A 19,814-nucleotide genomic window follows, 5' to 3' on the forward strand; every position below is an offset into this window, starting at 1 on the left:
ACGAAAGGAAGCAAAAAGTTGGGGGAAACGAAACCCTGAAGAGCAAATTTAGCACACCCAAGAGGAAGTAAAAGTATTTTCACACACCCGAAAGAAAGAAGTGCCCCGCGTGCTTTGGCCAAACCCAGCTGCCCCCTCTTGCTTTATTTTGGGGTGAAAGGGAGCGAGAAGTGTGAAACATTCACAGAGCCCACAGTGAACCCCCACGGTACCCGGACCCCGCGGAAGACGGCGAGACCCTCCCCGCGGATAACCCGGCACATGACACCCACCCGGGGACGTGCCCCCCGCGGGAGGCTGGGCCGGTCTGTCGTTTCAGAACCAAGTGTAGGAAGCCCGGGTGGCGCAGGTGGTGCTGCCGCCCTGGGGGGGTCGCTCCCCACGGCGTCTACGCGCTTCACCACGGCGCTGCCCACCTGCACCCCGCGCGCGACCCAACGCAGCCACAACCGCAAACCGCAACACAGGCGGGACGCGCACTCGTGTCCGGGACGCTGACTTTCTGCCAAACACTCGACCAAAGGCAAAAGCCCACAGCCTCGCCGGCCTGGCGACGGCCGCGGCCCACAGGCCGAGCAGCAGCGTCCGCACCGGCGCGAGAAAGACGCCGCTGCCCGTTGTCACAAGTGGGCACCGCGTCCCCGCCGCCTGCCCGCCCGGCCCCGACGTGGGCACGGCCGCCGCGCGCGGCCTCCGGCTCCGGCTCGGCCCGGCGTGGGCGCCGCGGCCCCGTCGGCCCCCCGAGGGCGCTGTGGGGCCGGCGTCGGTCGCCAGGTCCCCCCCGAGGCCGCCCGGGCCCTGGAGGCGGCGGCCGCGGGGCCTCGCTCGGGCGGGACCGGGTGGCGCGCAGCCCCGCGCCCGCCCCGCGCCCGCCCCGCGCCCGCACTCGCCTGCCCACGGTCTGGTTGGCCAGCTGCTTCATGCGGTTGAACTGCTTCTTCATGGCGGCGGCGGGGCCCGCGCTCGGGCGGCGGGAGCGGGGCGCGGACGGCCTGCGGCTCCCACCTCGCCTCCCGGGGCGGCGCTGGCGGCCGGGCCCGCCCTCGCGCGTCACTTCCAGCGGCGCCGCCCGCCGGCCGGGTCCGGAGGCAGAGGCGTCGCCGCCCGGGCCGCTTCCCGTCCGTCCCCGCGCGTGGGACCCGGCCGGGCCGCGAACGCGCGCCGGCGATGGGCGACCCCGTCCCCGCGCCCGGGACCCCGACCGGCGGACGGAGGCGGCGCGCGCTGACCCGGAGGAGCGCGTCGCCGTCGCCGGGGGTCGCTGACGCGCAGGCGCAAACCCCGCTCCTAGCGCGCCCACGGCGTCACCGTGGGGATTTACCTCAGTTTCTAAAAAAAAAAAAAAACATAGGAGGGGGTGGTGACGTGGGCATCACCAGCCGCGGGACAACCTGCACTGTGACAGGAAAGTCGCGCTCGCTCTGGCCCGCGCGCAGGGGACGGTGTGTGGAGGGGGCGCCTGGGGAGCGGCCGTCATGGCGGCGGCGTCGAGGCGGCCGGGGCGCGACGCGGCGCCGCACAGTCACCGAGGCACCGGGGACCGCGGAGGCACGCGGGCCGCGTCCCGGGACAGGGGCCGGGGTCGGCCGCGCTCCCAGGCGCCCCGCCCCCGCGCCGCCGTTGCCTAGCAACGCGCCGCTGTGATTGGTTCTCCGCCGCGGGCGGGCAGCACTTCCGGGACAGTGGGCGGGACTGTCCGCCGGCGCTGGACACTTGTGGCGGGCGGGCCAGGTCAGTCCCGTGTCCCGCGGCGATGTCCTCCTGCTCTGGTGGCCTTGGCTCGGGCGTAGGCCGTCCCCTGGGGCACGTGGGCGGCAGTGTGGCTTCCGTCACGGACCCCAGCTCCAACGTCACAAAAGATGTGCTGATGAGGGATCCCAAAAGGGGGAAGAGTCACCTGACTCCCAGAGGAAGGAGGTTGGAGCCATTCGGGCGACCTTAGGATCAGAGAACGAGAGCCTGCAAACTGCGCTTAGGGATGTAGGACAGAAGCAGGAGCGACACCAGAGCTTCCAGTAAAGCAGCAGCGTCTGCTGCATCGGAAAGAGCAGAAATCAGACTTCTTAGAGGAAAAGACTGCGCGACAGGGTTAGTTGCTGAAGCTGCAGGCGGCCACTCGGTAAATTCTGGAGCTGGCGCTGCGCCGTCGACCCCTGCGTGACCTTCAGTGGGACTCGAGGCTGAAGTTAGTTATTGGAAGCGTGTTGCTCAGACTTGCACGGCCAGGAGCAAACGGCTTTGATCACAATGAAATCCACAGGCTGCAAAACACTGTCAAGGAACTTCAACAGAATCCAAATAAGAAAACTGATGACCATCAACTTGAGCTGGCAATGTTGCAGAATGTTCATCAACCAGAAACTGGCAGAAATAACTGCCAGAAACTGCCAGAAATAGGCATCAAGAAAAAATAAGTGAGTATGAAGAAAGGATTGAAGAACTAGGAAATCTGTTCTTCACCTTGAGCAGGGTGGCTCAAGAAATCAGAGTTAACTGATGCCTCTAACATGAATGATATGCAAAAAACTGTTCAAGTTCTACAAGCTGAAAAAGAGTGTGCCAAGAAGATTGAAAAGCTTGAGGATAGACTAAAGTTCATAAATTAAAAAAGTTATCTTCTGCAGAAAGTGAGAGAGATGTTTTAAGGAGAGAACAGGACCCAATAAATGAGGAAAAGAAAGAAAAAAAATTGAAGGATGTGAATTGAAGCCTTATGTCGGGAAGCAAAGTGACATGTCACAAGAGGAAAGAGTTCTTCCAGAGTCCAGACTGCAAAAAGCTCTGATACTGAAAATGAAATAACGGGACTGAGCAGCTTAAACCAGGATCACAATCTCATTGATGACAATCTGAAACTTAAAGAATGAGTTCAAGTTTTGGAAAAAGAAAATTTGTTAAGAAGAGGAAGAACTTCCCAAGGGGAGGAAGCCTTTTCTGGGCTCCACGGCATCCAATGTCCCTTCAGCAAAGCCTGTTAGAAATTTTCTCCCTGTGGCTGAAGCCCTCATTAGCTCGGGAACCCCTGCGAGCAGGGACCATGTCTGGCATAGAGGAGGGACCCATCATAGTTTTTAAAAATACAAATAAACATATAAAGTGTGAAGTAAAAAAAAGAAAAAAAGAATGTTTAGCAGACGGATGCTGACCATAAAGAAACTAAGGAAATGTCATCTAGTTTAGAAGAGCAGAAGCAATGGACACAACTAATAAAAGAGAAAGAAATTTTCACTGAAAAACATAAAGGAAGTTCAAGGCTCCAGGATAAATATATTCAAGCCTTAAGGAAAAATGAAATTTTACAGCAAACCACAGAGGAAAAAGACAAGTCTTGCATCCATGAAAGAAGAAAAGTCATCTCAAAAAAGAATAGGGATGAGTGTGGGAGCCACAGAGTCAGACTGTACCTATGGTTGACCCTAAAATGCTAGATACTCGAGTCATTATTTCAGTACTAGAATCTAAGGTATCGCAACTGAATGTCATAAGAGGTAGTCTGAAAGAGGAAATAAAACATCAAAAGGTGTCTGGAGTTCAAAACCAGAGCAAGCTGCCACACTTCAATCTTTACAAGAGCAGAAACAGGAACTGACCTTCAATACCAATACCAGTACAAGCAAATGAACATGAAACACACTCAGCTCTTTTCGGTGAAAGATGAGGAAATTAAGACTTTGCAAAGCACAAGAGAACAAATCAAAATGCAATCGCCTGAAGAAAACCAGCACACTCAAGCAGAACATTCTGATGGGTTTCAGGTAACAAAAGTTCAGAATTTTAATATAGAAAGTGAAAGTGAAAAGCGTGATTTATCTAAAGCTGAAACTGAAAGAATAGTGAAAGGAATAAAAGAAGAGATTAACTTCTAACTGAAAAGAGCATTTCTTTAGCTGAACAGACAGATCAGTTATCCAAAGATGAGGTTGGTAAACTAACTCAGATTATCCAGCAAAAAGGTTTGGAGATGCGAGGTCCTCAGCTTCCTACATCCAGCAGCAACTGCAAGCATATGCTTTGAAAAGAGAACTAGTATTAGCTGTTTTAAAAGATGGGAAAAGAGCCGTCTGAAAGAGAGTATCACAAAATGATGGGTATAATTGTTGCCAAAGAAGCAGACCTCGTAGGGCTGCAAGGTGAACATAAAGAACTCTCCACTAGATTTGAAAGTAGTGGTCAGAAACCACTCAGAATTTATCACACAACCTCCGAGAAACACATAGAAATAGATGCATTAGGGCAGAAATGTCAGACTTTACTGACAATTTTGCCAACATCCAGTGCTGGTAATGAGGTTACAGGTATTAATATGAATCAGTTTGAGGAGCTTCTACAGGAATGAAATAAATCCAATAGCAAGTTAAGATAATGGAAGAGTGCAAACAGCAGGCAATAACCAGAGTACAAAATACGCAGTGTAAGTCAACCCAGCATCAGAAAGAACGCCCACACCTTCAGGCCAGGTTTTAATCGACAGTGGTAATAATTCCAAACTACAGATGAACTATATCGACATGATCCAAAATGATAAAGTCAATGAAATCACACTAAAAAATTTGGAGGAGTTAGCACACATTCAGCTCAGCGTACGGCAGCTTTGCAGTGCCAAGGATATTCTTTTAGGTAAACCTGACCTTATTTCACCACACCCCTTCCCAGTCAGAATCCGCACACTCTCTTGAAGGCAATTAAATCTGATGAACCGCGTGAGTCTTGTAAAATGCTCCAAGAAGAGGTAGAAAAACTGAGAAAATCAATGCAGGGAAAAGATACAATTAGAACCCTCCAGAAAGATAATCAGAGATTGTCTGATGCAATTGCTGCCACCTCAGAACTAGAAAGAAAACAATGTTTGAACAAACTGATTCAGAAATCAAGCAGCTAAAGAAGAAACAAGGTGTTTTACAAAATAAGGATAAAGAACTCTTAAAGCCAAAAGAGATGAATTACTTTAAGTGAAAATTTCACTAATGAAGTGAGCGAAAGTGGACTTTTGAGGCAGGCAGTAACAAACCCAAAGGAGAGAATATTAAATTTTGAAATGGGTATTTGTGAACTAAAACAGGAAAATGAAAAAACAGTAGAAACATTTACAGAAAAGAAACATAAAACCAAGCATTACAAGCAACAAATATGGGACTTTCCGTGATGAGGAAAGAGAAAGAATTTGACTATATTGCCATGAAAAAGAAGGCTCTTGCTTTTGAGCAACTATTAAAAAAAAAAAAAAGGAACAGGGCAAGACCGGGAAATCAAATCAGCTTTTAAATGGAGCTACATCAATGCAGGAAAAGACAGTTATATTTCAACAGGAGAGAGATGAAACCACGTTGGCACTGAAACAGAAACAAATGGAAAACTGCCGTACAGAATGAGGTCCAACATTTACATGACAGAATCACGCTTAAACCAGGAGCTGGGGAGATGGCATAACGATGCTTTAGAATGAGAAGATTGTGTGTCCACGAAGCTTTGGCTACATATGATAGAGAGGCTAAGCTACGAATGAAAGTCACAGTATTGGAGGAAAAGCTACGTTCACCCTCTAATTCAATAGGAAATGCAAGTCATCAAGCTGTTTTTCAGGTGGAGTCACTGCAGGAATAATTGAACATTGTCACCAAGGAGAAAGATGAAACTGCATTCTGTCTGCCAGGAACAAGAAAAGCAGCATGCTTGCACACGAGCTAACCTGGAGTTGGTACTAGCTGCATGGGTGGAGAAGCAGTCTAGAAGAAACACTGGTGTTGTTACAGAGACGTTTGGATAAAGCAAAGGCTTTACTTTGTTTAATAAAAATATTCTTCGTACTTAAACGTGACTTTTAGGGACTGCAAAGTTATTCACCAAACTTAGAACAGTGGTTACATCTTGTGAGAGTGGGTACTGGCGGGGTTGGAGGCTGTGGTCAAAGGAGACGTCAAATATCGTTTGTGGTCCTCTCTTTTATTTTCTGTTTTTTGGGGTTTTTTTTTAAACCAGGAACAGGTACTTATGTATACCTTGGGTCATTAAAACATGAACTTGTGTTAAGGTTCAAAAATTATATAAAATACATGAGTGCACACTCCTTGTAAAAGAAAAAAAGGTGAACAGCACAAACGTACACGATGCATAAACCAGAAAAAAGGAAAGTTCCGTTTTCCTGGTGAAGTCCCACTCCGCTTTCCATTGCCTAGGAAACCAGTCCGTTGGGAACCTGTATTCTCTCAGGCCTTTTAGAAATCTATGTACACTTGTATTGATGGGAGTATATTATTCAATGACTTACTTTTAAAAAAAAAAATCACTATACCTTGGACATCTTTCCAAATGTGAATGAATTCCATCTTGTTCTTTTAAAAAGCAGCAGTCTGTTGTGTGGATGTACACTCATTTATTTCACTCCTACTGATCAGCATTGAAGCTGTTTCTACCCCAAATCCTATCAAATGCCCCTGGTCAACTCCCTTGTCCATTTCCCTAAGAGAAATAGATGATTTTCATGGCTTTCCTCAAGCATGACCGTGTCTTCTGCTTTCCTGAAGATATCAGAGGCCAGCAGTCAAGAACTCTGTTTCCCACACCTCCTTCCTATATTCAACCATCCACCCATTTTTCTCCATCTCTAGTCTTTCCCTTTTGTTTTAGAGGAAAGGGGATCCAGCTTTGCAGTTCAAGGCTAATTGCTCCATTGTACCGTGGAAACCATCCATTCAGACGTCTTCAAAGGCCTCGGCACTAATTGTCCACCCTGCTGTCTCTCCAGCCTGTGTCTTCCCCTAAGCACGTGAGCACGTCCGCCCTCTCCCAGCACACAATCCTCTCCTTTGTGCTCCTCCAGGTGCCGCCTTCTCTCGCTACCTTTCCCAGCCAAGCTTCTGAAAGAGTTTGTACTTGTCACCTCTCACTTCTCATTGACTTCTTTTTGAAAGCTCCACAAAACCTTGTCTCAGGACTATCCCAGGAAATTTCTAACGCACACTCTGTAGCCCTTTATTTATTTAAACTCTCCGTAGTGTCTCATCAGTATCATCCACGTCTTTGTTCTTTAAAATTCTCTCTACCCTCTTTCTTTTAGGGATGCCAGGTTCCCTTTCTACCAGTAGATCCTTCTTTCTCAGCCTCCTCCGTGGCTTCTTCTGACCGCTCCTTAAATGGATATATTCTCTAAGGTATAGTATTTTTACCATATATGCAGGCTTCTCTGAACAAGGTTAGTTTCCACCACTACACAGTTTTCCACTGGGTTAGTTTTTCACACATTCCTCTCTTAACATCTCAGGCGATTATCTGTGTAGAACACATAACACCTTCTGGAATGTGGCGTGTGTTCCGGCCCCAATCCTGAATCACAACAAGACATGCCTCCTTATCTTGATGCACGTCAGTCTTCACGTGCCGCCCATTGTTACAGCAACCTCCCTCGACGGCTCCAACCTAAAGAAAATGAAACCTACATGACTCAGCGTGCATCAAGGTCAAGCCCAAATTGAGGCTACCGGCCGTGTTGACAGGTGAGGCCCCGCGTGGGGCGTGAGGACTGGTCTTGCATTAAAGCTGAAATGGCATCTCGGTAGAAGCATCTCCAAGGTGCCACAGAGACTCCATGGACCTTGCTGGGGGTGGGGGGTCACCACACTTCTGTCCCCTTCCCCTGGCATTGCACACGGCAGAGCTCCCCAGGCAAACTTCCACCTTCCCAGACTCTTCCCCACCCACCTCCACCTTCACATCCACACAGGTGTTCACAAACCAAACGCAGTGTCACTTACGTGACAAATGTCCACACACTTAGCGGCTTAAAGCAACACATTTACATGTGGGAGTCTGGTCGTCTGCGTGGGTCTCACGGGGCTGCAGTGAAGGTGTCCGTGGGGCTGGGGTCCCATCTGGAGGCTCACCTGGGGAAGGAGGTACTCCTGAGCCCCCTCGGTTGCCATCAGGACTCCTGACCTTGCGGTTGCAGGACCTGCTACTCCTGGGCATGGGGGCTTCCCGGGGTGGCTGCTCCCCCACCACGCGAACGCCAGGAAGTGGGGGTCACTGAGGGTCATCTTAGGATCTGTCCATCACACACATCAAAATGTCCTCACATGTGGGGGATTCTGAACCAGAAATTGTTTTTGGAAGTCCAAAAGCAAATTGAGCAGGGTTCCATTTCCACCCTCTCTACCTGTATATGAATTAGGTTTTTATGCATAGCAATAGTTATAGCCGAATGACCCAAAAGACATTTGCACACCATTTCATGGTAGAAACTTAGCATTTTTGTTTTCACACAAAGACCCTTAGAATTGAAGCCAGGTCTTGCAAATAATCGCTGTGCGTCCTCCAGGTAAATACTGAGGGCTTCCTCTTCCATACACGGGCCTAGACCCTGGGAACCACCCTGAACCCCAAGCACGGCCTCAGCCCAGGAGGCTCACAAACCAAACCAGCCCCCAGGAGGAGAGGGAGGACGTGGGCACTCTGGGCGGGAGGTGACAGGGCTGAGCGGTGGTCACAGGCACACAAAGTCACGTGGGAGGCAGGCAGTGGGCTGGCGAGGTGAGGGGAGCGGGTGTGGGGGGGAACCATGACAGGCCTTACACCCCATCACCCCATGTGTGGGAGCTGTCAAGGGCCGGAGGGGCTATTGTGGGACGAGGGGGTGACAGTCTTCTCTGTATGCAGAACATGGACCGGAAGCAGGAGACCCGCGGGCAGCTGGCCTAGATTCCAGTGGACATGACAGACAGGCGGATACATTGTCAGGGCGGCGGAGTCAGGACGGTCCCCAAGGTGAGTGCTGGTCATGGGGCTTTGAAGTTCCACGCTGCCTAAGGCCAGATGGCGGTCACCTCACAAGCTTGACCCCAGGGAACTCACTCGGTGCAGGAACAGTGTGTGTTCCTTGGTCAGAGGCGCCACCTGGGAGCAGGGGCTTGTGTATATGAGCTAAGGAGCCAGATGACATTTGTGTGAAGGTCATCCAGTCATTCATGTGCCAGGCACTGTGCTTGGCGTCAGTGTGGCGTGGGGGACACATCTGCCCTCAGGAGCTTCTGATGGGCGACAGCTAAGCAATCAACAGTAAAGCAAAATGCCTGCTTTGAAGGCACATGTCACAGTGGAAGTGGGGTGACCCGGGAGGGCTTCCTGGAGGAAGTGATTTTAAGCAGAGACAAGTCAGCCAGAAGAGGAAGGGGGATGGTTAGGCAGAGGGAAGACCAGAGGCCAAAACCCATAGATTGGCTACTTATCAACCATACGTATGGGGCCCCTGCATGCCAGCCACCATGCTGTGCCCAGAGGAACACATGGGAAGTGTGGGTACGAGGCGACCTCAGCCTGCGAAGGCAGAGCCATCAGAATCGAAACTGCACAGGGGCCTGGCCACCAGGGCTCTTGAAATTCCCATCATGGATGTGGACGTCGTGCTGGGAGTTTGGGAGAGGCCACGTGGCCACGGTCAGGCTGGAAGGTCTTGGGGTCTCTGCTTACTTATCCGTTGACTCTGGATGGAAAGAGTGAATAGCCAGCCTTCTGAGACAAGGAAGCTTTCACGCGTCTCTCCACTTAGAGCTTCTAAGCTCCACTCCCTTTCAAGAAGAAAAGAGTAAATGTCACATTAAAAATGGCCCATAAACACCCTTGAAGCCTTGTGGTAAACAAACAAAACTTTATTTTTTTTTCCCTTCATTAAAAAACTGGGGCGCAGTGAGCCCCCGAGAGCGTGGACCCCCGAGCTGACCGCGCACTAAGCAAAGTAGCCCCAGAGGAAGACACCGCAGCTGACACAGGCGACGAGGCTGACGTCCAGGAGGGTCTTCACCCAGGGCTTTTCCTCCAAGGAGGCAATGCTGGGCCCTGCTGTGCTCGGGGGCTGCGCCTGGCCCTGGCCCCCCATTCCACAGAGCCACAGGAAGGCCCTCAGTGCCCTGGACTTCTTTTGGGTCACATCCCCTGAAAAGAACCCAAGCAGAGGTATGAGGATGGGCCGTGTGTGCAGGGAAGAGAGGAGGCCATAGCCTGGTGTGTTCCGTGCACTGCGATAAACACCTTAGGTTCCTTTTCTGGAAGCTGTTCATTAACACCTTAATTCTGGAAGACGGGTCATTTCAGACGTGTCACTCTTTTCAGGTCCCCACTGCCTGTGCAGCCCACATGTCCCTCACCTCCACCAAGCAATGTCCTCTCTGTCATTTTTCTGGAAACACATGGCTTTCTGACTCGGTCCTTGAGTTCCCACTTCAGGTTGATGTGTGTGCGTAGCCACAGTTATTTGGGGGGAAAAGGCCACATATGGTAAGTGACCACCACAGCCCTAGGGTCATGGAGACAACAGAGGCTGGTGGGGACCTTGGCTAACAGAGGGGCGCTCCCGACGTTTGCCAAGCAGACGTGTGGGCCCAGTGTTGCCAGATCTTCCCATTTTCCCAGAGAAGATGGACATCTGGGATTTTATGTGAACTCTCCCAATTTAAAAATCTTCCCTCGCATTTTGGTAAAACTGTAGGTAGGCTAGACCGAAATACGTCTGTGGCCGCCGGTTTGAAACCAGTAACTCAGAGAATGCAGCTGCTCCAGGCTCCGTGGGGTTGAAACAAGCCGTGTTTCCGCATGCACCCCACAACTGTGTGCCGTTACTGCTGCTGAAGAACCCACTTGCGGGGGGGGGGGGGGGGCCAGACCCTGGAGGTCAGGGGACACCCAAATCCAAGTCTGCCCTCTCCTGGCTGTAGTGATGGCGGATTTACTCTTAAACACATAATGCTTCTAGAGATGCCCCTGTACTCACCGCTGTGCATCTTGGGCTTGTCTTCGGGAACAATGTCCAGCTGGATGCCGGAGCCACTGGCCTCCGCTGTCCCACATTGAGACAGCACAGGAGGCAGGGTACTGGCTGGTGGCCCCTGTGCCTTCTGGATCACGGCGTCATGACGAGTGAACCAGGTCAGGCGGCTGACCTGCAGGGCAGAGACGGCACGTGAGGCGGCGGTCACCCCTTTCTCCAGCCTCTGGCCAAGGCTCAGTCCAGCCTGCACGTCCGAGTCTGTGGCCAGTCTTATCGTCTCAGTCCTATAAGATTCCGCCCCCACACCCCTCAGGATCAGTGGGCCTCTCCCCCCTAATTCTCAAGCTGGAGCCTAACCCTCCCTCGTTCCAGTCCCCAGAGCGTGACCCTAGCCCTGCGGCACTGGGGGACCCCACGGTCGGCCACTCAGCTCATCTGCTTCTCTGGCCACAGCAACCAAATTGGTTGATGGGTGAGCGTGTTGTGTTGAGCTGACCCCATCCACGGGGACCGGGGACTTAGCTGGGACACACATGCTCACGCTTCTGCTCAGTGAGAATAAGAGGACAAAGCCCGAGACGCCGGCCCCAGTGGCGCCTGAGCGCAGCAGCGTGAGAGCTGGTCCTGATGGGCTCCTCGGGGTCCTGAAACCCCGCTGTCCCTGAAGCCCAGCCCTGGGCCTCGAGCTTTGCCAACACTCCATCCTCTTGGCTTTTCTGCCACTTACGGTGACAGAAGGGATCTGTGGATCCAGCATGAACCTCCACGTACCATCTCCTGGGAGGGCGGCTGTGTGGCCCAGCTCACGGCGGACATGACGAGCAGGGTGACGGCAGACAGAACCATGGAGAAGTAGAGGTAGTGCACGTCCTTAACCACGGACGGGCGCTCGTCTCGCTGGTCACAGCGTGGCTGTGGGTAAACGAAGTCCAGGAGCAGCCGGATCAAGCCTAGGAGAAGGCCCCAGATCAGACCCCAGAAGGCGCCCTGCAAGTCAGAGCAAGGACACCTCAGTGACATCTGGGCTGGCGGGGGCGGCTCGGGCTCCAGAAACCCCAGCGAGCCGTCCCGAGAGCTTGTCTGTGTGGGACGGTCCTCGCCGGGGTCAGTGGTTCGAAAAGGGCTGTAGCTACTGATGTGTTTTACCTGTAATTAGTCAGTTACATACAATGTCCTGTTCCCTGTCCCTCCACGTTCCCCGTTTTATGGCAAAGTCCCTCCAAATAAGACCCCCTTTGCTTGTTCCCAAAGGTGAGGTACCACCCCGCCTCGCCCCCCACAGAACGCATCCTCTCCCCCGACGCCCCAGCCCCCGCAGTTCCCTCCGCCCCTCCCCATGGCAGCACGGGGTCCTTCACAGCTACCTTTTCGTTGGCCCGCTTCCAGAAGCATCCCAGGATGAAGACCACGGCCACCGGCGGCTGCAGGTACGAGCTGATGGACTGGATGTAGATGAAGAGCTGGCCGCCCTGGCTGGCCTGGATCACGGGGATCCAGAGGATGGAGCCCAGCACCAGCAGCAGCACGAACACCCTGGGGCCACGGGGACACAGCCAGCGTCACCGCGGCCCTGAACGTGCTGTGTCCGAGCGTCACTGACAGAGGCCACCTGACTGTTGGGAGCGTCTCAGAATGTCCGTCTCCCCGGAAAGGTCCCCACGACCGGGCACAGCAGGCTCTCGTTCCCGCCCCAGGCGCTGCCGCGGCAGCCGGGCCCATTCTGGCCGTTCCACGTAACCATGCGCACAGCACGCGTCTGACCGCGGGCCCTTCCACGCGTGTGTCTGAGGTTTGTCGTGCATCAGCCTGTCCTGCTTTCTGGCTGCCGTCCTGTGCCCTGTTTATCCTCTACCTGTGTGGTGTCTGCTGCTTTGGGCTGTTGTACAAGCACGGCGGGGAACATGTGTGTAAGTCTTTGGAAAGACGTATGTTTTCATTTCTAGGATTGCAACTGCTGGGTCGCACGGTAAGTTTATGTTTCACTTTTTGAGAAACTGCCCAACTGTTCTGAATAGTTGAACCATTTCACATTCCCACCTGCGAGGCGGGAGGTTCCATTTTCCCCTGTTCTGGTGTTTTTTTCTTACGGCCCTTCTGCTGGCTGTGTGTGTGGCGGTATCTCGCTGGAGTCTTGTAGGTTACAATCTTGTTTTCTAGATTGTTCTACATCCCAAGTCCTTCATCAGATATATATATATATGGTTTGCAAATATTTTCTCCCAATCTGTGACCTGCCCTCTCGTTTCCTTAATGGTGGCTTTTGAAGTGAAAAGTGTGACTTCGGTGACGTCTAATCTGTCATTTTTTCTTGTATGGCTCATGCTTTTGCTGTCGTACCTAAGAACGCTTCCCCCAAGCCAAGGCTGAGCTAGCCATCAGCGTGCCGACTAGCATGTACTTTACATAAAACTTACATGCCACTCATTTCCCTCACGCACTCCGCATTCCCGTTGCTGAAGGCTGGGGAGAGGAACTGACCCCAATACCCAGGACACGCTCACCCCTTTCACCCAGCTAACTCTATTCACCCCCAGGTCCCGGTCTGGCCCCAGGCACAGCCCTGTGGGGCACCAGTCTGGTTACCTGTCCTCCTCTAGTTCCGTGGAGGCAGAACTGAGTCTTTCCCTCCCACTGCGTGTGTCTGGCCCCTGGCACACAGTAGGTGTTCACTGAACGCCTCCTGAATGAATGACTTGCACTTGGGGTCCCTCACTTTTGCCACGAGAAAAGCCTGGGCCTGGGTACATGGTGCTTGGACGTGGCCTCTGGGTGGCCTCAGCCTTTCCCTCCCCGGGCACCTGGCCCCCCGGAGACCTCACCTGCCCACGATCATGAGCTCCTGCTCAGACGCCCGGGGCCGGACGCGGTTCCACAGGTCCATGGTAAAGATGGTGCTCGCGCTGTTAAAGATGGAGGTGAGGGAGGACATGAGCGCCGCCACCATCACGGCAATCATGAGGCCACGCAGCCCTGGGGGCACAAGGGAGGGACGGCCTCACTCAGGACCCGGACCCGGGCCATCGCCAGCTGACCGGGGAGGTTCAACTCTGGGGACACAGAGCCGGGGCAGCCGTGAGGGAGGCCGCAGCAGGTGGGGGCAGAGCCCTGCACGGCCCGGGTGCCAACTGGAGGCCTCGGCCCAGAGCCTCTTGTCCCACCCCCCGCCGTGGTCCCTCCTCAGATCAGAGCCCAGCCAGTGTCCCCTGGCTGGGTGCTCTAGGAGACCCGGTGCAGGGGGGAGGGCCATTACCCGTGGGCAGGATTTCCAGCACCAGTTTGGGGTACGCAATGTCGGAGCAGCCAGATGGGTTGCCACAGACCTTCTGGCAGATGTCCGGGTCTGCACAGGCCACTTGATCTGCGGAGGAGATATGGTCAGAGGGCAGCAGACAGAACCTCAGGCACCAGGCCTCGCGGAACCATGGCCGAGCAGGCCCACTGCAGGGCCAGACGTGTGAGTGTGAGGAGGCGGCTCACGGATAACAAGGAGCCCAGACTTCACCATGACCTTTCATGTGAACTTTCTGAACGGCAGTTTCCATACCTGCGAACTGGGGACGATAACAGAGGGGGACTGAGAGCACTTAGCCCAGGGTCTGATGCAGGGGACGTGCCCGGTGTGGCCACTGTTGTTCCTGTGACCCAAGTGGAGCCGAGACGCCGAGCGGCCGGTCCCCCCGGCAGCCCCTACAGGACACCGGCAATATCCATCGTCGCCTGCGTTCCCGGAGGTGCGGAGGAGAAGCCACGGCCTGGCGTGTGTGCGGTTCCTCTCCTCCCCCTTCTTCTCGGGGGCTCAGCGAGACGCACGGCCCCACTGTCAGGCCCCACTGCGTCTGTCCCTCGCTCTGCATTGTGGCCCCAGCTCTTCTCGGCCCTCAGCGGCCTTCTGGTTGTCCCATGGAATCCAGCTGCCTTCCCGGCATCTCCTGTCCTTTATCTTCCCGTTAGCACAATGACCGCGTCGCCCTCGAGTGGCACGAGTTGGTGCCTGGTAAGTCTGTGTGGGGACAGGCCCGCTGCCATGTTATTATTGTGAACGTCTTCGTCATCATGTGAGGAAGGCAGGGATGAGTTTCACCATTTCACAGGTGAACAGAAAGTCTCAGAGAGGGAGGTCACATCAGAGGCAGAACTTAAACACAGGTCTCCCGCCCCCGGCATGTTTCAGAGAAGGGAGGCCAAGAGCGTGGAGCTTTGCCGAGTCCGGCAGTTCCCGTCCCAGGGCCTTCAAAGCGCTCTGTGCTGTCTCGGGCGTGGCCCCTCTCAACTGAGAGTTTTCATGTCACCTTCTGTCCCCCTCAGCTCCTAGACCTGAGCTAACCCGTGGTGCACCGCCGTCCCAGGCCTGCCCGCAGCACGCACCCCGCTGGACCACTCACCACTCGTCCAGGCTCCCCTGCCGGCTGGAATAACGCCCAGAATAATGCCAGGCCCCAGGCGCCCCTGCTCGGGCCAAAGCCTCAGCCCTCGTCCTCATTCCGATGCTGACGCTGCCCTTGGCCCACCTGAGGGCGACTGGGAACGACCTCAGCTTAGCAGGGACACAGGGCCCTGCATTGCTCGCCCCACCCTCTCCCTGCTCTGATGCCGCGTCAGCGTCCAGGTGACCAGGTAGTTGGGGCCTCAAGTTCACAAGTGGCTCCAATGCATATGTTTGACCATATCCAGATAAGTGGTGTATGCACGCTCTACATTTTTATCTGCGCTAAAACTTAATAAATGTGAACATACACAGTCCACCACAACTGAAAAACCCAATATTATAGTTCCATTTTCTTGTTTAATGTAACATAAGACCTAAGACATGGAAATAGCCTTGGGCCCTTCCTCCCGGCTGGGACTCTCCACTCACATCCCCCAATGCGAGAGGAAATGGGTGCTGAGGCCACAACACACGCTGACAGCGGTTGCTGGGGAGTCAGGAGGAGCCCCAAACTCGGTTCAGGCTTAGGCAAAGCTGAGACTGTGACCCAAAACGATCCTTGCTGGGCTCACCGAGAAGAAACAATGCTGTCGCAAACAATTCTTTCCCGAGGTCCACATTCCTGGCTTTTTATGACTGTTCTGAGAGAGTTCAGGAGGAGATAAGAAAATGATGACGTCTGGAAGGACACTGTAAGGAGCCTCCCAGGTGGGGAAAGGCCCTGTTTACTTCCGACCTTACAGGCTCTGCCTCTCGGGCAAAAGCTGCTGACTGCAGGGCACCCACGAGGAAGCACGGACCTCCCTGCAGTGTTTCATTAACTACAGAGTTTCTGTTTAACCTTTTAGCAATGAGCCTCTAACCACAAAAGACGTGACAAATACAAAGTTTGTGACGCTTGCTGGAGGTGCCAAATTGTGTCCGCTCGGTCTGAAGACACCGCCCTGAGCCATTACAAGGGATGCCAGCAGCTGTGGGCCCTAAGCCACCACTCAGTCACATCCGCTCACCTCTGCTGGGTCAATCTCCGTTTCACACATGGAATGGGTTCCCTTGTCAGGCCCTCTGATACTTGACGTGAAGGATGGCTCTAGCACAATCAAATCCAAACATAACACAAACCCCCTTCTTCCAAATGCCATCAGTCATGGAAGGCTCCCTATGATAAGGCTGCAAGTAAACACTGCATACACCTCCTCATGTGACCTTCACAACCCCATGGGGAAGATACTGCTATTGTACCCATTTTAAAGACAAGTAAACTGAGGCACAGGCACATTAAATAGCTCCTCCAAATCACACAGCTAATAAATATCGTGGATAAGTCTCAGGTGGCTTTGTAAATAGGGACATTTGTAGACTCTGGTATTTTATTGTCTTGAGGGTTATTTTGCTTCTCTCTTAATTTCCACTAGAGTTCCATTTCTCAGGTGGACTAAGCGGAAGAGGCTGTTTTCCAGGCTCATGAGAGCTCAGGATCGGAGCACGCTCTAGGCAGTTCCGGACCCCGTTGGAATTCAGTGGGGAGCTGGTGGAGCCAAGATGGGGAGAGACGGGGGCCGGGAAGGCAGCGCTTTGCCCCAAGTCTGGCACGTCAGGCCTGGGCTTCTCAGTCTTCTGGTAGGCTTGCTAAATAAAAACAGACTGCAGGGCTCCAGCCCCAGAGATTCGGACTCAGCAGTTGTTGGATGGGGCCTGAAAGCCTGCACTTCTAACAGGCTCCAAGGTGACGCTGCTGGGCAGGGCCCACTCTGGAGAAGCACTGCTCTGGGCCTGCCAGTACCTGACACCCACCTCCGTCTGTCTCTCCAGTTTCTTTCGTATGTACTGCTGGCACCACACACAAGTATCTCCATATAGACTGTGTGTTCCTTGCTCTTGACTACCAGACTTGTCTGACACATTCCACAGTCCTTAGGCGCGCGGAACACAGCCATGTCGCGATAATGGTGGTTGGCTGGCTGGCTGCTAAGAGCGGTGGTCAGGGTCTGTTACTGACCTTGCACACACTGGCCCAAAGCTCACAGGGTGATTTTCTGAGAGAGGCAGCAGCACGATTAAGGGCTGATGGAGGCAGATGTACTGGGATTAAATCCTGGCTCACCCAGCTCCAGCCCCGTCACTTAACCTAGGAGTGACCGAGGTCCCTCTTTTCCTTAACTGCTGCATACGGCCCATCATTAATCTGGTTGGTTCCCCTCTGAAATATGTTTTCAAACCATCCACGTGGATCAGCAGTTGTTGCTGCTTCACAGAGGCCACCCATGGAGACCCTGTCCGCCGTGGGCGCTGCCCAGCACTTAGCAAAACCAGTGAATACGTCCGTCACGTGCTTACTCACTTTTCTATCTCCTCCACCACTACAGGGTGGGTCCCAGAAGAGGGGGGCTGCATGTACCCCAAGCCCGGCGCCCCTTTCCTGCAAACAGGACTGGTGACTTCCCACCTGGGCTTCTGCCTCCCCGGGGAGCCCAGTGTCTAGCACCACGGACAGCTCCCCACCTCCCTACCCCAACACTTTCTTCCCGGTTCTTTCTGTCCTGAATCATTTTGACAAAACTGGGCCACCTACCGAACAACTTTATCCTAGCGTTTCTTTACCTCTTCATGACATTGTGCAGGTTAAGGCACAGGGGGCATGGGGGTGGGGGTTGTGCCATGGGCCCTGCACAGTTATAACAGCCTTGGCGGATACCCGCTCACTGGGCACAAAGCGGAAGGCTTTCTCCCGTACACACTACCACTGTCTGATACCCCAGTGACTCCCAAGAATGACCCCCGCCCCCAGTCCTGTCTACTTCCCATAGTGGAAGCTCCATCCCTTTACCATATTAAAAAAAAAAGAAAAAAGCCATGGCAAATCCTCTGGACGCTTTGATAGCCCTCATGTTTGTGAAGTAAAATACCCCCAAAGGGGTCCACGGAATCAAAGTTACTGGGCTCAAGCACTAAAGCACGAGAGGCACTCTCACCATGAGACTTCAGGGAGCTGACACCGGGGGCCTCGAGATTGCAGCCTAGTTTGTGGTTTCAAAACACCGGAATTGAGACAAGGCCCCCGAGGGGTCTCCACTCCACTGTGGCCTGAGATATCGTAGGACAACTGCACTGAACCAGTTTGGGAAGCACGGTGTGTCCAGTGAGTCAGCAGGAAGGGACCCCGGTCGCGCTCACTTAGAACACGAGCCAGGGGCCGCGACGCACACGACGCCCCTCCTCGCAGCCGTCTTCTTACCTGGGAAGAGGACGCGGCTGACCATCCCAGGCATCACCATCATGAAGAGGGGCAGCACCTTGAGGTATGCGGCCATCAGGGAGCCTCCTTTGGCGTGCGACAGGTTCTTGGCGGCCAGACTCCGCTGCACAATCACCTGGAAGATGGTTGTGGTGGTTGGGAGCTGAGGGGGCTTCCCCGGAGGCAAACCAGTGCGCAGCGCCCGGGACGGCGTCACACGCTTGGGTCTTGGTCTGCGGCTTCTCGTCACTGTTCTCAGTCGCTGTGGCTCAGGTGGGACAGCGATGACCCCACGCTGCCCCTCCCCGCACCTCTGTCCCGGGGGCTGGCCCTGGCCCGTTCAAGTCTCTGTAGAATTACTCCACCCCTGGCCCCATGACTGGTTACAGGACAGCATGCCCCACTGCAGGCCACTGGCAGCTCTCCACGCAGTGTTTTCCTGAGAGATAAAGCACAGACGCCCCCCACCTACGGCCTCCAGGGGCAGCTTCCACCCCGGTCAGCCTCTCCGCCATCCGTCACGTCAGGAAAGGCTTCCTGAGATGGAAGTCACCTCAGAGGGAAGAAAATGAGGAATTGGAGAGAGAGAGAAAGACAACTTCCAATGACACAGTGTGGTTTACAGTGCCAGCAACTCTGGAGACCAACAGCCTGGGTTCAAATCCTACCTCCCCACTTCTTTGCGGCATGACCTTGGGCAAACAATCTTACCTCTCTTTGCCTCAGTTTCCTGCTCTATAAAATGGGGAGAGTACTTGGGCCGTTTGACAATGAAATGAAGTAAAAACATTTAGGGTATTTATAATGGCGTCTGACACAGAGTAACTGCACGGCAAATATTAGTTGCTTTCATGGTTGTTACCACCCTTTGGCCCCTAGTCGTGTGGGTTAAGGAAAATGCCCTTTTATGCTTGAACTGCTTTTTTCCTACAAACCGCTAAGTGTCCTCACTAAATCGGCCAAGAACCCTTCACGGGAGACATGCCGAGAGGTGGGGAGTGGCCCAGTGCCACACACACCCAAACAATGTTTCAGGCCCCACGGAACAGGCAAACACATCTACTGGGAAGGACCACTGCATCTGGGGGCACGTTTCATCTTCAGAACCCATGGGCCTGGACCTTGTCACACAACTACCAGAGGACAGCAAGATGACGCAGGACGCATATGAGCTACGCAACCGTGGCTAATGGCCTAACTGCAGGACACTGGCCTGAGCTGAGCCTGTGCCCACTGGACATGCCCTTTCAGCCATCAGAGCTCGAGGAGCCCTGGTCACACAGACTGAGGGGTCAGTTTCTGCAACTGTCAGACCCTACGGGGGCCATAGGGGGCCCTTGGTAAGTAACATCTCAGTTGGAAAAAAGTGAACTAAGAGGAATGAAAGGTGATACAAAATG

The 19,814-nt window shown here is 53.7% G+C and overlaps 2 protein-coding genes and 2 pseudogenes across 9 annotated transcripts in view; 2 read left to right on the forward strand and 2 right to left on the reverse strand.

Moving 5' to 3' along the window:
- Positions 1 to 1,272, reverse strand: part of ARHGAP17 (Rho GTPase activating protein 17) — a 63,451-nt gene extending 62,179 nt beyond the window's left edge. For 2 of the 4 annotated variants that reach the window (XM_074322878.1, XM_074322879.1), the window contains exon 1: positions 891 to 1,272. In XM_074322878.1, the coding sequence (XP_074178979.1) occupies positions 891 to 943 (53 nt within the window). In that variant the 5' untranslated portion in view covers positions 944 to 1,272. The remainder of the gene's footprint in view (positions 1 to 890) is intronic. The other 2 variants (XM_074322882.1, XM_074322880.1) reach the window with 2 other exon arrangements.
- A 135-nt stretch (positions 1,273 to 1,407) lies between these two features.
- LOC109457328 (thyroid receptor-interacting protein 11) lies at positions 1,408 to 3,138 on the forward strand (annotated as a pseudogene).
- LOC141569500 (thyroid receptor-interacting protein 11 pseudogene) lies at positions 3,123 to 5,764 on the forward strand (annotated as a pseudogene).
- A 155-nt stretch (positions 5,765 to 5,919) lies between these two features.
- SLC5A11 (solute carrier family 5 member 11) overlaps positions 5,920 to 19,814 on the reverse strand; it is a 32,124-nt gene continuing 18,229 nt past the window's right edge. For 3 of the 5 annotated variants that reach the window (XM_019750194.2, XM_074322885.1, XM_074322884.1), the window contains 8 exons: positions 18,415 to 18,550; positions 14,004 to 14,111; positions 13,573 to 13,723; positions 12,118 to 12,286; positions 11,525 to 11,740; positions 10,757 to 10,925; positions 7,749 to 9,921; positions 5,920 to 7,413 (listed from right to left, as the gene is read on the reverse strand). In XM_019750194.2, coding sequence (XP_019605753.2) covers positions 9,716 to 9,921; positions 10,757 to 10,925; positions 11,525 to 11,740; positions 12,118 to 12,286; positions 13,573 to 13,723; positions 14,004 to 14,111; positions 18,415 to 18,550 — 1,155 coding nt within the window. In that variant the 3' untranslated portion in view covers positions 5,920 to 7,413; positions 7,749 to 9,715. The remainder of the gene's footprint in view (positions 7,414 to 7,748; positions 9,922 to 10,756; positions 10,926 to 11,524; positions 11,741 to 12,117; positions 12,287 to 13,572; positions 13,724 to 14,003; positions 14,112 to 18,414; positions 18,551 to 19,814) is intronic. The other 2 variants (XM_019750195.2, XM_074322883.1) reach the window with 2 other exon arrangements.

This window comes from Rhinolophus sinicus, linkage group LG18 (assembly GCF_036562045.2).
Source record: "Rhinolophus sinicus isolate RSC01 linkage group LG18, ASM3656204v1, whole genome shotgun sequence".
Classification (NCBI taxonomy): domain Eukaryota; kingdom Metazoa; phylum Chordata; class Mammalia; order Chiroptera; family Rhinolophidae; genus Rhinolophus; species Rhinolophus sinicus.